This window comes from Mustela erminea, chromosome 1 (assembly GCF_009829155.1).
Source record: "Mustela erminea isolate mMusErm1 chromosome 1, mMusErm1.Pri, whole genome shotgun sequence".
Lineage (NCBI taxonomy): Eukaryota > Metazoa > Chordata > Mammalia > Carnivora > Mustelidae > Mustela > Mustela erminea.
In genome coordinates this window covers 53,102,873-53,121,026 of record NC_045614.1, presented here as the reverse complement: position 1 = coordinate 53,121,026, position 18,154 = coordinate 53,102,873, and the positions used below count along the sequence as shown (strand labels likewise).

The following is an 18,154-nucleotide window of genomic DNA, read 5'->3' as shown; positions in this document are numbered from 1 at the left end:
GACATGGTTACACTCTTCAGAGTCAAATGAATGGAGCATATTATTGAAAAGGTTGTGCCATCCATAACCTCTACATGCCTGCGATAATAAAACACTGCTTTCAGAAATGCCTTGTTGGTGTAATTTGAGTAAACAACTATTAAACACTTGCCGTGTACAAAGCAATACGTTAGACACTCTGACAATAAGAAGATAAATAAAAGCTAGTCGAGCCCTCAGGCAGCTCACTCTCTATACCGGCAGAGATAAAGTGAGTCCATGATTAATAGCCATGGGTCACAGAAGAGGTTCTGAGAACAAAGGAGCATCAGCAACACCGAGATTACATCTTTAAAGGTATATCTTCCACCAGGGGAAGGGAGGCAGGGACAATGACTCATGAAGCTGTTCTTGAAAACTGTTCCACTTAGGTTGGATGCTCTTGCCTCTGAATTCTTACAGCTTTTGTGGCCTAAGTTACTCCTATGGTGGATCTCATAGTTCTATCGGTGTTTGATAGCTTCTCCATCAGTTTATTGATTTGGCTAATCAGTATTTCTTCTTGATTTGCTAAGAATAAAGAATAGTTGTTTGATGACTTCTTATTAACATATAATTCACACACCATAAAAGTTATCATGTTAAAGTGTAAAAAGCCCCCATCAGTTGATTAATTAGAAACACCCATGGGGCGCCTGGGTGGCTCAGTGAGTTAAAGCTTTTGCCGTCGGTTCGGGTCATGATCTCGGGGTTCTGGGATCGAGCCCCGCATTGGACTCTGCTCAGGAGGGAGCCTGCTTCCTCTTCTCTCTCTTTGCCTGCCTCTCAGCCTACTTGTGATCTCTGTCTGTCAAATAAATAAATAAAATCTTAAAAAAAAAAAAAACAAAACACCCATCCACAGAACTTCCCATTCCCCCTTCTCGCCAACCCCTGGGAACCGCTCATCTATTTTCTGTCTCTATGGATTTGCTTTTCCTGGGCTTTTCATATAAAGGAAATTTTACCATATAACTTTTTAAATATAAATGTATATATAAACATATGTCTGGGTGAGGAAATCTAGTAATTATAGTTTCCAGTCTCTAATTCTGCTATTCTCTGATCAACTAAGAACAAATTCCCATTTTTTTTAAAATATTTTATTTATTTATTTGACAGACAGAGATCACAAGTAGGCAGAGAGGCAGACAGAGAGAGAGGAGCAAGCAGGTAGCAGGATCCCCACTGAGCAGAGAGCCCGATGCGGGGCTTGATCCCATGACCCTGGGATCATGACCTGAGCAGAAGGCAGAGGCTTTAACCCACTGAGCCACCCAGGCGCCCCAACAAATTCCCTTTTGATGGCGGCAAAACAAACTATAAAACAGAAATTAAAGTGTCCGTTCCTTTGAGTCCTAAAAATAGCAGAAAGGAAAGTAAAACATCACAGATTATTCTCTTCCTTATACTTATATGATTTGTCATAACTGATCTTTAGTCAAAGGTTAAACAATTCAAGATGAAGGACCTCACAATTTCTAAGAAGCTTTATCAGATTATCTTCAAAAGAAAAAGGCTTGAATTTCTTAGAAATTCTTCTCAGGATACAAAGGACCTCAATTAAATTAAACATAAAGCCTTTTGTGTTTGAAGAGACTTTTAGTTTTTTTAAAAGGCAGGTTAAGAACGATCAGTAGAAAGGGCAGCAGGGCAAACACACAGAATTCTTGATACAGAAAACGTATTGATGTTAAAGTAACAAACCTAGAAATCTTTAACTAGCACTACTTATATATCTCTTAGTAGCAGATCTACAAAATTGCTCAAATTTATACAATTAATTCCAAACTACAGCTAGTAATCTCATAAAGAATTTAAACATTTTTATATCTCTCCCGCTATTACACAGAGAGCATTATAACTTGTTAGGAAATGTGCTCCTTATAGATTGCCTCCCTTTGGCATGGCCTTCAGTATGATTTTTATCATTCTCTCCTTTGCCTTGGGCAGCAAATCAGATAGGCAGCATTCAGAAGAAACAGAGGATTAGTTCATGAAGGAAGAAGAAAGGCAAGACCTATAACTGGGCAAAAGGAAGGAAGGAAGGAAGGGAGTAAGGGAGAGAGGAGGGAGGGAAGGCAGAGATAGATGTGGGGAAGAGGATTAATATCCAAAGCTGATGAAGCTGATAAAACAAAACACTCAATATATGTTAACATCAATATGTTTATATGCCTTCTCCAAAGAATTTATCCTAAAGAAATAAAATGAGCAGAAATAAAAATCAGTGTGGCCAATACCGTTCACTGCAGCATTTTTTAAAGTAGTGAATATTAGAAACAACCTAGATGTACAAGAGTCTAAAGAACATACACTTGATAGAATATTACACAGTCAACTTAATTAGAAAGGCTAACTTTATTTTACACAGAGATATATATGTATACAGATATACACACATGCACATACACGTGTGCAGTGTATATGGCTGGTCTCTATAACCAACCCTTCCATTTCCCCACACTGCCCACCAGAGACCAGGTCCTTGCTCCTACTTCCCTAGGCAGCTGATGTTACACTTACACAAAACATTTTTCATTCTTAAAAAAACATAGCTGTTTGGACAAACTATGCAGTGTGAACTCCTCTAGCCTGGAAGCTGTTGGGGGATAGCCAGGATCCCCAAGATGTCATCTTTTCCTTATGCTGATGGACCCAGCAACTGAGCTCTGTAGGACTGTACTGAACAAAGATAATGGTGACAAAGAACCACTATTCCCTAAAGCTGACTTGACTGTCCCGAACAACAAGACATGGGTCTCGGTGTTCCATTAACCATGCAACTAGCAACAGTATCTTCAGAATGAATTAACTTTGCACTGGTGATAAGTGCCAACACTATTGGGCGACTTATCAAACGAGTGTTTCTTGAACAGCTCTGAATTCAATAACACCAGGTAGTAGCTTCAGTGAGAAGAGCGCAGACCATCCTACTGGGACCCTGGACTTGACTGGGGCATTTCAGCAGTCTAAATATGACTGAGAGTACATTTACTTACTGCAAAGGTCAAGAGGAGGAACTTGTTGAGAAGGACAGGGTTTTCGAGAGCAGCACCTGATTTTACAGCTTCCCATATCTGTCAGAAGAAGAGAAGGGTCAAGGCAGTTCTCAGGTGTCTCTGAGCTTCTCACAAATGAAGTATAGAGGTGAAAAGCTCTGAGCGCTTCCTTCCTCCAGGCCCAACATCACTTACCCCAGGCTTTAGAGTGGGTTGTTACCTCACTCTGGCCACTCTGGATGGCCTCTCTACCACCGCAAACAAACTCCCTGTGGGGGCTGAGGAAATTGACAGAACCCAGGAGCCTCCTCTCACTCAGACTCAGCATCCAAGGAGGAAAGCAGGCCATTTTCATGCCTTCATTATTTCCTCCAACAAATATTTACTGATTGTCTACTATCTTACAGGCACATCAGGATTATAGAATAAAAGACACAGTCCCAGGTGCCTGTGTGGTTCAGTGGATTAAGCAACTACCTTTGGCTCAGGTCATGATCCTGGAATCCCAGAATCTAGTCCTGCATTGGGCTCCCTACTTAATGGGGAGTCTTCTTCTCTCTCTGACCCTCTCCCCTCTCATGCTCTAACAAATAAATAAATTTTAAAAATAACAACAACAGCAAAAACCCTGACACAGTCCCTACCCTCAAGAAGCTTTGGGTTCAGTGAGGGAGACAGGTATAAATGTCCAGATACACCACCAGTTAGGACATGCTACCTCAAAAAGATGTGGAATTCCTGGGAGGAGCATTGAACTGGGTTGGGAAGGGGTTCTAGGAGGCAGTGATTTGACCTAGGTATAGGGGATTTCTGAAAGTATCACTTGGGATTATCTTGCCCTGAGACATGAAGGAAAGAGAATGAGTTTATGCATACTCAGCAAGTAGTGTGACCAGAAGCAGAAGCTGGTACTGGTCTGTAGCTGCTGAACACAAGGTTTTAGTAGCTAAGATTAGCTACTAAACTTTATGTCACTATGCAAGATAAACAGCTGCACCAAAGGAGCCACTGGGTGGAAGAAGGAAATAAACAAAGAGAATTCTTTTCCTACTATTGACATAATAGCCCTGAAGGAGCTGGAGCAGAGAAGAGTAGGCCCCATGTCCGAAAAACTAAGAGGGTGGGGGAAATGCTCGGGCGTGTGAATCGGGGTAAAGGCTGAGCCGCAGGATGAGGGGTGGGATTTCTGTGGGGAACAATCTGTGATTTTTTAAAATGGATGAGAACCCAACCCAGCTCCTTGGAGACAGCCTTTGAAATGTGCTGCCAGACCAGGAGCCCAGGAGCAGTCAAGCTGCAGGCCAAGAAAAACCACCATCATCACCTGGGTCACAAGCTACTTCCATCTCAAGGGATGTTAGGGATGCCTTCCTTAAGACCAAAGGCAGAAGATCTCCTTCTCTGACCGTGGCACCCATACTCTTTTTTTTTAAAGATTTTATTTATTTATTTGACAGAAAGAGAGAGAGAGAGAGATTACAAGTAGGCAGAGAGAGAGAAGCAGGCTCCTTGCTGAGCAGAGAGCCCAATGCGGCACTCGATCCCAGGACCCTGAGATCATGACCTGAGCCAAAGGCAGAGGCTTTAACCCACTGAGCCACCAAGGTGCCCTAGATGGAGTAGTTTAGATTTAGCTTTAAAGATACAAAGAGATAATATAATCATCTCTGACAGCATTACAGTGTTTAGGACTGGAAAGCCATGTGGCACAAAGAAGAGAGAACCCAAAGGCATGTAGAAACAGGGATAGAACTCTTAATTAAGACAGGTCAAACTGCTTCCAAATGCTAACTGGAGAACAGCAGCAAAGCTTTTCACAACTGCCCTGCCATGGTTTTCCGGCCTATCCCCAGCTGAGAGGCTCAATGTCTTCTCCCTGAACTTCCTGCCAATGCAGGAGACTGTAAGAACCCCCTCTGGGAAATAAACCAAAGCCTGCAAGGATCTTTAAGTACTGACTCTATGCTAGTTTCCCTGACAGACCCATACAGCTGATCAGAACCACTGGGCCTACCAAGACCAGGGAAGACAGGACAGATACATCATCAGTTCCCAGCTAACCTCATCTGCTGCTTGCTCCAAAAGTAGCTTCTTATCTGCTGCCTTGAAAGCCTCAAGTGTGTTGGTGTTAAAGAGCGTTCCAACAGCTGGGCAGCAGTGGGCTGGCGTGGGAGCACTCCTAGACACAGGAGAAACATGGTTAGGCAGGCAAAGATGGGACAGCAGTGGGAGAAAAAAGACAGTGCTCTGCAGGGCAAAAAGATAATCAAACACACATCTCTTTGGGAAAACATGAACATCCTTGCTTAAGAACTAAAAAACTGGAACTATACACACACACAAAATCTCTATATTCTCTTTACCCTCACCTCTTGTTGTTCTTCCACTGCCCACCACCTCCCACTTCACCTCAAATATACATCCATTATCTAGATTTTACCCTTTCTCATCTTTAACCTGAAAGGGAAACATTATTTATGGAACTTCTACTGCACCAAGAACTGTACAAGTTTTGCATTTTTGCAACAACTCTTTCTCCTGATTAAAGGCTTAAGTAACTCACCTAAGGTCACATAAGATAGGCGGGGCAGGAATCTGAAGCCAAAACTAGCAGACTCCAAGGTATTGAGCTGCCTAATCCCTACTCAAACCCTCACAGGCTTCAAGGCCCTGCTCCAAACCATCTCCTTCCTGGAAGAACCTCCCATTTTCTCTGGTAATGGCTGGCACAGGAAACTGAGCATTACATTTTAGTGTATCTTTAAGACTGACCATCAGAGACACCCGACTAGAGGACAGTAAGCTCCCTGAGGGCAGGGAACATGTCTCCCTCTTCTGACTGTTTCCAGACCTCACTCAGCCTAAACAGGCTCCACAAAGAGATGCTACTGAGCCAACTTCCGGTGGTGGTCTGAGTCACACAGACAAAATGTGTCATACCTGGGCTACCTGCCAATCTGTCATGTCACGTGTGTATCACACTCTATACTGTCCCCTTACGGTCTTCAGAGTAATCAAAATCAGGGGGGAAGAAGACAAGTTAATTCTAAGTACAAACTCAGATGTGGAAATATCTGGTCTCCTCTCTGAAATGATTAATTTGTGTTTTAGAGGTTACAGATGCTAAATGAAAATACTCATTTCATTAGGAGTCTAATATTGTTGTCAATTACAACTACTGCAGAGAGAATGCATTTTTATTGATTGTACAGTTTCAAAGACCTCATGTCTCTTGGAATCTGTACAATTGGGTTCACAGGGGCTGCGAGGATAGAGGATCGAAACCTAGACCAGGTGTGTGGGGGTGTAATGGGTGGCCAAGGCGGCCGTGCCAAATGTTGTCTTTGGGGCGCAAATGCCAAGTCCTGGGAAAAAGTAACTCAATGGCCAGAGCCTTCCCTTGGGGGCTGACAAGTTAGCAAATCATAAGCTGTTTCTCACAACTCTACTCCAATAAAATATTTTTCATTGACGTAGGAGGAGGACATCAAAGACAGTCTTAAAGAAAAAGACAAATCACAAAGGAGCAAGACTCAACCTAGAGGGAGGAAGAAAGAGCACAGTAGTGGTTGGTACACTAGGCCCCCTACATTCAGACCTGGCTTTATGAAATTACTGCTGAACTAGAAGGGACAAAGCTCTGCTCTAATTGTGATACATGCACAAAAAGAAGGGACCCTTCTTCCTAAGTGCCTGATTGTCCCAGGTATGTGAATGCAGTGTTGAAGTGTCATCATGGGAAGTCAAGTAACTGCCAGCATGCTGGCCAGGCTCCTAGAACATTAGTGCTCATGCAAGTTAATCAGAGAGCATAAGATGAAGTTTCAAAGGGAAGAATTTTTCATGAGTAAAGTCCCACCAGGGGAGGTAGCCAAGGAAACAAATTTAAAAAGTGATAGTGGGAGGAAAAGCCATTCTGCCAACCTCTCCAGGTTCAAGTTCACTTGTTCCACAACAAGTGAAGAGAGATGGCTCAGACGAAGAGTGGAAAGAGTCCTGGACTTCGAAACAAGAGAATTTAGTCCACATCCTGGTCCTAGACACATATTAGTTTAGTTTCCTAAAATTCCATTTATATGAAATGCCCAGGATAGCAAATCCATAGACAGAAAGTAGATCATGGTTACTGGGCCTGGGGAGTGGGAGAAGGGAAGAATGTAGAGTAACTGCTTATAGGTATAGGCTTGCTTTCTGGAGTGATGAAAATGTTCAAGAATTGGTGGTGGCAGCTGCACAACCTTGTGAATACACAAGTGTAAAAACTGCTGCCTTATACATTTTAAAAGGGTGAATTTTATGATATGTAAATTATATCTCAATGAAACTGTTAAAAGATCAGAATTAGAAATCTTTCCCAGATAGTAAAGCCAACTGTGAACTCCCAATGATGTAGACGAAACAGGTAAAGGACTGATTTTAGAAAGGTCTCAAGCCTGGACCTCCTTGGGGATGCTATCTCTAGGAACTCAGCCTGCACTTCACTCAGTCTCCCAGCCCTGAGTGAGGGAAGTTCTGAAGCTGGTTTGCACCTGTTATTCATACCTGGCCAAAGGCAGGACAGACAGGCAGGGTGGTGGCCAGGACAGAATAAATTCCCCAGAAGACAGACAGAGGTGATTTTGCATTATTTGGAGGAATCTCTGTTCTAACTGCACAGCTATGCAGGCCTACGAGGAACTTTGGGAACCTAGAAGTTATATTTAGTCTGGGGGCATGCATCATGCTTTTTGTAGTTATCTGTGAGTGTCTGTTTTGCAACATCTCTAACAGATTCCACTTCTGTCTTTCCACCAATCGCACCACATCCCATTTTGGAAGCCATGCATTTAGACTGCTTGTAATTGATTTCAGCAGTTATATGAGCAACTAGTACATGTCAGATCTGTGTTAGGGGCTAATGAGATAGCAGAGATTAAGAGAGTCTCTGTTCTGTGCTGATGATTTTGCATATGAGTCTAATTTCCTTAACTATTTTTTAGAGTTTTTTTGAGGGCAAGGGTTATGCTTTCTATTTCTCTAATTAAGTCCAACTTGAAGCTTAGTAAAAAAAATATTTCTTCTGACTGCAAAGATAAAATGTTCCTCAAGGGAAAGAAGCCCAGAAAACTAATGCTTTAATGAATCAATTTCACAATTATGCAGAGATTGTCCACCAAAATCTACTCTTCCATTCTTAAACAGAAATAGAGTACATATATGCTGCTTGAGGTGGGGCACCACGCTTCCCAGACTCATGCTCTCCCCAGTGGAACCTGAGCAAAGTGATGCATGTCCTTGCCTGGCAAGGCAAAGTGACAATTCAGGTTGTTGGGTTGTTGCTGTTGTTTTTTAACTTTTTGTTTGGTCTTTCTTTCAAGATTTTATTTCGAACAAGTTAGCTAACGTATAGTATAGTACTAGTTTCAGGGGTAGAATTTAGTGATTCCTCACTTGCATATAAAACCGATTGCTCATCACAACATGTGCCCTCCTTAATGCCCATCACCCAGTTACCCTATCCCCCCACCTACCTCCCCTTCAGCGATCCTCAGTTTATTTCCTCTAGTTGAGTCTCTTGTGGTTTGTCTCCTTCTCTCTTATTTTATTGTCCTTCCTTTTCCCTATGTTTATGTTTTGTTTAAATACCTATGTGGAATTTAAGATACTTTTATTTTAAGTAGGTCCCATGCCCAACATGGGACTTGAACGCAACGACCCTCAGTTTAAGAGTCACATGCTCCACAAACTGTCAGTCAAGTGCCCCCTACAATTCCGTTTTAAGCAATACACAAATACAAGCTCTCTAGAATGATGGGAGCCTTAGAGGTAAGAAGACTGAACCCCAGTCCCAGACTATTAAGTGGGCAAGAAATAAACCTCTTTTGTGTTTGGGCCATTACGTTTTGGAGTCTGGTTTAGCAGTATACCCTACACTAAGACAGCTCTCTCCAGTGCAAAATGGTTGATGCCTGACAAAATACTACTTGACTGCTAATTCACCTCATACAATGTGGAGAACAGGATTCTTATGGTGCTAACCCCTGGCAGAGACCCATTAGGCTTCCAGGGACTCAGAGAATAAGGGATTTATCTGGTGCTATGCAAAGCTGAGATACTCTTGACATCTACAAATGAGTACTATGACTGTTAGCTCTTCAGCTGTACCTTATTCCTCTCTCCATGCCCAGTGCCTAGCACATTCTATTGTCAAGATACAGAGGAAGCAATCAATAAGTATTTCTGAAATAAGCATTACCTTTTCACATTTATTACACCACAGAGCACACTAAAATGCAAACATGTATCTTCTACCTCTATCCATTCCCCATGTTTCCCAAGTCTTTGTATTTCTACCACCTACCCATCCTGCATGTAAGAGGCATTCAGCATCTGATGAGTAAATTTATAACGATTTCCCTTACAAACCCATGCAGGTGTAAGGCAATAAAAACAAAGAAAGAATAATAATGAAAATAATTTGCATATGAAGAACTCCTTTCTTCTGTGGTACTCCAAGTACTTCCATTAAACTCCCTAGCTGTCTTAGTCTGTTGGGGTTGCTATAAGAAAATATCACAGACTGGGTAGCTGATGAACAACAGAAATTTATTTCTCATAGTTCTGGAGGCTGGAAACCCAAGATCAAGGTGTCAGCAAGGTCCAGTTCTGGTGAAGGCCCTCTTCCAGTCACAGACTGCCCATTTAGCTCCACATCCTCAAGTGGTGGAAAGGGCGTGTTAGTTCTCTGGCGGTCTCTTAAAAGGCACTGACCCCACTCATGAGGCCTCTGCCTCATGACCTAACCCCCTCCCCAAAGCCCCCCCTCCTGACACCATCACCAGGGTCATCAGGTTTACAACATAGGAAAGGCAGGGATACAAACACTCAGACCAAAACACTAACCATCCTAAGACAGATTCAGAAAATCACAGACTTGTAAAACTGGAAGGAAGATCAGAAGCCAAGTGCCAGAGATAAGGAAACTGAATGTGAGGAAATTAAAAGCACTTATCCTAGGTAAGAGAGTTAACCCGCCTTAGATAAGAGGCTTGCCGGATCCAGCACTGCCACTAGGGCCACGCCTCATTCCTGCCCATCTCCTCAACCACATAGCCTCCAACACTGCAGGTATTCAACAGTGCAAAGAAAAGATATGACCAGTCAGATCAAGCAATTTCTGTGAAAGTCATAGCTGTGCAATCACAGATATTCTTACCTCCATCAACTAAAATTTCTGGATCACTTGATTTTAAGATGTTTGGATTTTGTAATAAGATCAAAACCTAACTTCTATGAACTACTTTTTTCCTGTAACTAATTGTTCCTAAGAATACAATTATTAAAATCTTTAAAAAAAAAAAAAAACAAAAAACAGAACATAACCCTTCAGTCTAGTCCAGAGTAAAGATGGGAGCAAGTTTAGCTTTTAATTAATGTTAGAGTCTTGAGATCATATTAAAACTACACTGCTCATATGCCCCCTTGAACAACTCCAGCTAATTTAATGCTTGTACACTGTCAGTTTTTTTCCTTATTATCTTGTAATTGTTTCAGAGGTAAGTTAATCTCTACCAAAACAAGAGAGAGATTACCAGGATTTGACTTGTTTTGACAAGCAATCACAAGGAATTTATTACAGAGCAAGAAAGGTCTGAAGAGAACAAGAAACACCAACACATACCTTTTAAAGATAAAAAGACTAATATATTTTTTACTAGGACCACGTTTTGTTTATTTTTCCTAAGCCTTTCTTTCTCCTCAGAGTGTGACATGTTATTTATTTCAGCATATCAGATCCCTGATTTACCTGGTATAGGGAAAAGGACTAATACCATTTTAGATTTATGTTACGCCATTAAATTTTGCAATTTGAGATAGAAGAATCAAATGTGTTGACTTTTTGAGAGATTTTAAAAATATATTCTATGGCTAAAATCAAGAACACAAGAAACAACCGGCATTGGCAAGGATGTATAGAAAAAGAACCTTCACGCACTGCTGGTAGGAATGCCAACTGGTGCAGTTGCTGTGTTAAAGAGTATGGAGGCGCCTCAAAAAATTAAAAATAGAATTACTGTATGATTCAGTAATTGCACTATCGGGTATTTACCCAAAGAATATAAAAACACTAATTCAAAGGGATACATGCACCCCTAATATTTACAGCAGCATTATTTACAATAGCCAAATTATGGAAGCAGCCCAAACTTCCACTGACTGATGAATGGATAAAAAAGATGAGATATACATATATACAATGGAATGTTATTCAGCCATAAAAAAAGAATGAAATCTTGCCATTTGCAATGACATGGATGGAGCTAGAGAGTATAATACCTAGTGAAATAAGAGAAATAAGAGAAAGACAAATACCATATGATTTCCTGCATTTAAGAAATTAAACTTAAGAATTTAAAGACACAAAATAAACAAGCAAAGGGGATAAAAAAGAGAGAGAGAAATCAAGAAACAGACTCTTCTGTTTTTTTATCTTTAACAGATGGTTGCTAGAGGGGAAGGGGATGAAGGGATGGGTTAAATGGGTATTGGGGATTAGGAAGGACACTTGTCATGATGAGAGCACTAGGTGATATGTGACATTGTTGAGTGACTATATTGTACCTCTGAAACTAATACAACACTGTATAATGTGGAAGCACTGACTACACTGAAGCCTTCAATTCTTCAAGTACTAATCGTCTCAGAACCCCTCAATATGGTTTCAGCTCCACTTCTCTGTGTGGAATTCAGTTTGAGACTGCAAAGAGCCTAATCAACAAATCCAATGACCCTTGCATTGAATGCTGACCTTTCTGCTTCTGACACTGTTGATCAACTCTTTCCTTCCTGAAAGCATCCATCTATGGTTTCTGTAGCATTTTTCTGGTTCTTCTTCCTCTCTGAGAATTCTTATTTCCTTTGATAGTTCTGTATCTTCCTTCTTGCACCCCCGATCAGATCCACTCACCAGTCTGGCCCTCTGTTCTTCTTACGTGATAGTCTTCCTCTCTTAGAGCCTCCCTTAGACCTCCTCTGCATGGACGACCCTCTCCCTGACTCCAGGGCCTCCTGGGCATTTCCACCAGATGATGTCATCTCAAACTCAACATATTTTAAACCAAGTATAACCTCCTCCTAAAATAGTATCCCCCTCCTGGTCTTTCTGTTTCTATAGAATATGGCTACTCAGACTACAACTTCAGAAATCTATTTCACTCTGCTTCTAAATTTAGCCACCTTGGGCAAGCCATTTTACCTTCTGACCCACAGTTTCCTCGTCTGAAAAAAAGAGAAAAATCACATCTGGCAGGTCTGAAAGGATTATGTATATGAAAACACCTGCATAATTAAGTCAATAAATGTCTCTCTTCTCTCCAGCAGTACCTATGGCTCCCAACCAGGGAAAAAAAAAAACAAAAACCAAAAAACCTCTTTGAGACTGTATGTCGTGTTTCTTTGTATAATGCCTTACACAGTGGCTTGTATGTAGAAGTAGCCTAATAAATGTTCACTGATGTCCATGGATAAGCAACTGAAGGAGTAAGTGAAGAAGTATCAATAAGGAATCACAAAATATTAAATAAAATCCAAAGCAGAAGGGCTACTATCTACATCTCAACCAATCTAGATGATATTTGACACCTAATAGGCTCTGATAATTACCTGCTGGAAAAAGGTATATCCAATAGTCCTAAGCATCTAGCACTTGTCTCTGTGCATCTAGCACTTGTCTCTGGGGGTTACAAGAGAAGTGAAAAGCTGGCCCTGCTTCTGGGGGCTACCCAAAGGTCCCCCTGTGGCTCACCTAAGTTTAAAGTTAAGAATGTTCATTCCTCACAGAAAGCAAACACTTTAGATTTTAAGCCAAAAAAAAAAGAAAAAAAAATACTCACATGTCAAAAGCACTGAACTCCAATGTTAAGCGAGCTGGCAGCCCAGCAGAATCACCTGGACAGAAGCATTATCACATTTTCCATTATGAGTCAGTAATAGCAGCATTCATAACTAAAATGTCTGTGAATAATTTTGTTCTCTTTCTTGAGCCCTAAGTGCCCTGTCCAATTCCTGGTCATCCATATTCAACAGGGACTTAGCAGAAGATGCCAGAGCTTTTCTAAATTGGAGGAATTTGCCCAGACTATAAAAAAAGATTCATTGAGAAAAAAAATTTCCAATCTCCTCCCTCAGCAATTTTAAGTAGTCAGTATTAATTCTTTGGGTTAATAACGGGAGTCTCACTACTCTCTTTTCTTTTCCCTGCAACAGAGGAAAAGAAGTGAAAACGAGTTTGTGTCAAAAGCCAGGAAGTAAAAGGGGATAAAAGGTATGGCACACAGAATATAATCAATGTTACTGTAATAGCACTGTATGGTGACAGAGGGCAGCTACGCCTGTAGTGAGCAGAGCATAATGTATAAACTTGTCAAATCACTATGCTGTAAATCTAAAACTAATGTAGCACTATGTGTAAATGACATCCAAATAAAAATTAATTAATTAAAGATGGTCAGGAAGTAAAATAGAAACCAGTGAAGAGCATGAATTATAAAAGACAAAGGTAGGAAAGCTGACCCCATAGTGGAGGGCAGAGAGCATAACAGAAGATGACGGAATACCGAGTTACTGTCACCCACCATTGTAGTAATAGCCCTTAATGTCCTTGGGACCTTCATCCAGCCGGTACTCATTCAGTTTCCTCTGGGTCAACTCATGCCAGAATCCAACGTCCAAGGCACTGCTAAAGGGAGCGAACTGCAATTTGGACAGCCCAGGATCCCCCGGAGCTGCTGCCATTATTTGCTGCCTACTAGAAAACAAAACAGAACACAGCAAAATAGCACAACATATGGTGAGGGAAAAAAAATTGTAATAAGGCATAACCAAAACAAACAAGCAAAAAATGATGGGAGGTATACAGGCTACCTAAAGACCTAACTGAAAATCACCCTGATTTGGCCTATATTGCTAAGTTTCACCTCCTGACAACACAAATGATTTTCTAAGTAAATCCTTTCTCTTAGGCCTTTCTGACCTTTACCCTCTGGGTATCTCCCTTTCTTGTTCAAGTCAGTCTGATGGCAGCAAAAGTGCTATGCCTTCATAGACATAATCAGAGTCACAGAAATTTTTGTCCTCCTGTGTGGTCCTGGAGAACTTCACACATGCAAAACCGGAGTCCAGCAGGTCAGAAACACAAGGCCAACTATCCAAGCTCTGAATGAGAGCTGCACTTGAGCACCCCCTGCCCCTGCTGAGGAGAGAATGAACAAATTTCTGCCCACCTAACCTGAATTTTTTTTACATACCATCTTTTATCTTTTAAATGCATGGAAAATTTGCATTTTACTGTATATACATATTTTAATATTTCATTCTCCCCCTGAAATCATCAAATAAATGTGACCCTCCTGGCAATCAGGCATGCGCACACTGTAACTCTCCTACTCCTGCATGCACACTCAGGGGGACACCACTGCCAGCTGGAGAAGCACAATACTAGAGGACCTTGGTATTTCCAAAAAGCAGAAGTGGGAGAGGTCTCTTCACTTTCCACTCTAACTTCCCTATGACCAGACAGAGTAATATTTCTGCAGCAGAATGTATGAAGAGTCACATTAGATGACAACAGTTCACATCAACCACATCACAGTTTTGAGCCAAGATTATTACATAGCTTTCTGTTTTCCAAACTTGTTGGATTTGGGAATTAAGATCTAGCAAGCTTTCGGGGTGCCTGGGTGGAGCCCCAGGTCAGGCTCTCTGCTTAGCAGGGAGTTTGCATCTCCTTCTCCCTTAGTGTGCATGCATGCGCATGCTTTCTCTCTCTCTCAAATAAATAAATAAATAAAATCTTTTAAAAAGAGAGATATAACGAGCTTTTGACTGATAATAACTAGATGGTAAAGTGCAAAGTTAGCACTACATGAAAATGCTAAAATTCCAGGAGGAGAGGAGTATGGAGTAGGGAGGAAGTCTCAGAGAAGGTGCTCTTTAAAACTCCCCACCGCCTTAGTATGCCTTCTCAGTATCATACGTTAGACAATGCCTGACCCGAGGTTTTCAAACTTTCCCCACCTTGAGGGCTTATTAAAAACTGAAGATGAAGCGACACCTCGGTGGCTCAGTCAGTTAAGTGTCTGCCTTCAGCTCAGGTCATGATCTCGGGGTGCTGGGATGGAATCCCTTATCAGGGTCCTTGCTCAGTGAGGAGCCTACCTCTCCCTCTGCCGGTTTCTCTCTCTCCCTCTGACAAATAAATACATAAAATCTTAAACAAAACTAAACTAAACAAAACGAGACTAAACTGAGGATGCCTGGGCTCCAGCTACTGGAGAGGAGAAGGGAGGATGAGGGTGACCAGGAGTCCCCAGGTTTGACTAGTGCCCAGGCAGGTCTGATTCAAGTTTGGTACTACTTGATGGCTTCAGGCCACTGGCAGTCTTACTTTTGGAGGGCCCACCTCTTAACCATTTCAAATATATTTAAATGTACCCTCATCCCATATTAAATAATTTCTGGCTTTTAATTATTTGAAAGGCTTTTTATAATTCTGTACTCTCAGAATGTTCATCTCTTTCCAGGTCACATCTATTTCCATTGGCCCAGGGAAAGCTTATGGATCCCATGCACTGAGACTTCAGTGCCCAAAGGAGAAACAGACCCTCATATAGGTGATCTGGGGGCTTCGCACTGAGAAACGTGGGTCTAGAATACCCAAATGGCTTCCTCCAATCATTCCCTTCTACTCTTTCTCCACAATGCTTTCTGCTATTGGTTTTTGAAAGAATCCATGCTCAGCCCTCTCCTTGGTCTGTAAGTTTTCTCAAAAGCAAAACTATTCATTTTCTATATTAATTTCTATTTATATGCCAGTGAACTTTAGGACTATATTTCTAGAGAGCTAACCTCCAAACAAACAGTTGACCTTTGAACAACACAGGTTTGAACTGCACGAGTCCACACCTACATGGAGCTTTTTCCAATAAGGTACAGTACTATAAATGTATTTTCCTTAAGGTTTTCTTAATAGTATTTTCTTTTCTCTAGCTTACTTTATTTTAAGAATACACTCTATAATACATATAACCTAGTTGTTTGTGTTAATCGACTATGTGTTAATCGACTGTTGATGTTATCAGTAAGGCTTCTGGCCAAGAATAGGCTATAAGTAGTTAAGTTTTGAGGAGTCAAAAATTATACATGGATTTGAATATGTGGGGGTCGGCACCCCTATCCCCCACATTGTTCAAGAGTCATCTGTATGTTTTAAAGCCAAGACTTGGATTTCTCACAGACAACTCAAGTTTGGCAAACCCCAAACTAAACATTTCTTTTCTTTTCTTTTCTTTTAAAAAGATTTATTTATTTATTTATTTGACAGAGAGAGAGAGAGATCACAAGTAGACAGAGAGGCAGGCAGAGAGAGAGGGAAGCAGGCTCCCTGCTGAGCAGAGAGCCCGATGTGGGACTTGATCCCAGGACCCTGAGATCATGACCTGAGCCGAAGGCAGCGGCCTAACCCACTGAGCCATCCAGGCGCCCTAAACATTTCTTTTCCCCAAATTCTGCCTATTTCCCAGTATGTCCTAGTTAACTTAATAGTACAACTATACCCGAGGTCAAAACCTCAAAGTCATCTTCAGTTTTTCTATTTTTCACATTCAGTAAATCAGTAATTGCTAGAAGCTAAACCTTAAACGGGCCTCTGGAATGAGATGAAGGTGACAGCTACAGAGCATTGACCAGGACAAGGCACTGCAGCAGGGCATGCACCTGAATTTACTCCTCTCGAAAGCCCTAATAAGTGACAGTTCCGGTTTTACAGAGGAAGAGACTGAGGTTCAGAGAGGTAAGAAGTCCACAGAAGGACATACAGGTAGGAAAAGTGCAGTGAAGTGGGGAGGAATAGGATCCAAATTCCATATGCCCATACTCTTCATGCAATTTTGTGCTTCCTGTATCCAAGTCAGCTTCCCTTCTCTCCTCCATCCCCCTGCACAGGTCAGGCCCACCATCTCATACCTCAGCTCCTGAGTTAACATGCTCACAGGTCATTGCCTTTGTCTTCTTCAATGCTTTCCACTATTCTGTCTTCAAACAAGACATCTATGTTGCTACTGGAACTGATTTGCACAGGGCACTCCCTTGTTTAAACAAACAAAATCTTACCAGCCTTACCCCCAGAAAGAGTAAGGTGTCAACACTGTCTCAGCTTGCTTGTTTCCCAGCCTTACGCCTTTCCCTCGGAAACCTCTCCCCATCTCTACCATGAAAACTCCTTCTCATCTATTAAGATTTTTTATGAAGCTCTCATTAACGCCCACAGTCAGTGGGCATCAGTGGGTCCCTTCTCCGTGATGACAGATGAAAACTTCATTAGGGCATTTGCCATCATGAATCGTACTTGCTTTTTTGATTATATGCTTTTCAAAACTTTTTAAATAATAGCAGTAGTAGTAATAACTATCTAATTGAATTTTTATTTTGTGCCAAGCACTAAACATTTTACACATTATCTTAGGACAAGCTCAAAGTTATTGCATTATGCCTAATTTATAGAAGAGAAATGGAGGCACTGAGGTATCAAGTAACTTGCCCAAAGTGACTCACTTAGGAAGGAAAAGAGCTGAGATTAAAATCCACGTTGACTAGCTTCAAAGCCCCAACTCTCTCATCACTATATCTGTACTGCCTCAAAGGGAGACACCCCTTTTCAGAGCCTTTTTATTGCCTATCAGCCACACATATGTGAAAAAACCATTTTGAAAAACATTTTCATACTAACTTACTCTCCAACAGAGTCAAAAGAAAAAGGTCATAGCCAGAGTAATCATCCACTATGGAAGGAAATCAACACAGCAGCAGACAGTGGTACAAATGGATCTCTGAAAGCCTCTGTGTGATGGGTCATCAGGCTCCTACACGCTTTAGTCATCCACAACTTACTCTTAAAGGTCAGCGGTAACTCATCATCATTTGGATGACCCGATGAGGTCATCAAGATGGAATTTTGCCAGTGCCAGAGATGAAAGAGAAGACTCTCTCCTATACCACACTTCAACAGCTGGGAAAAAATGACTCAGGAAGACCACTTACAAGATGACAGATGGGCATACTAACAAAGTGATATGCATAAGAGACACATCCTTTAAACA

The 18,154-nt window shown here is 41.4% G+C and overlaps 1 protein-coding gene across 9 annotated transcripts in view; it reads right to left on the bottom strand.

Annotated features, from left to right (window-relative positions):
- Window positions 1-18,154, bottom strand: part of ATG7 (autophagy related 7) — a 243,768-nt gene that overhangs the window by 213,597 nt on the left and 12,017 nt on the right. For 6 of the 9 annotated variants that reach the window (XM_032327289.1, XM_032327300.1, XM_032327241.1 and 3 more), the window contains 4 exons: window positions 13,634-13,806; window positions 12,893-12,947; window positions 5,082-5,199; window positions 3,021-3,098 (listed from right to left, as the gene is read on the bottom strand). In XM_032327289.1, coding sequence (XP_032183180.1) covers window positions 3,021-3,098; window positions 5,082-5,199; window positions 12,893-12,947; window positions 13,634-13,793 — 411 coding nt within the window. In that variant the 5' untranslated portion in view covers window positions 13,794-13,806. The remainder of the gene's footprint in view (window positions 1-3,020; window positions 3,099-5,081; window positions 5,200-12,892; window positions 12,948-13,633; window positions 13,807-18,154) is intronic. The other 3 variants (XM_032327252.1, XM_032327282.1, XM_032327316.1) reach the window with 2 other exon arrangements.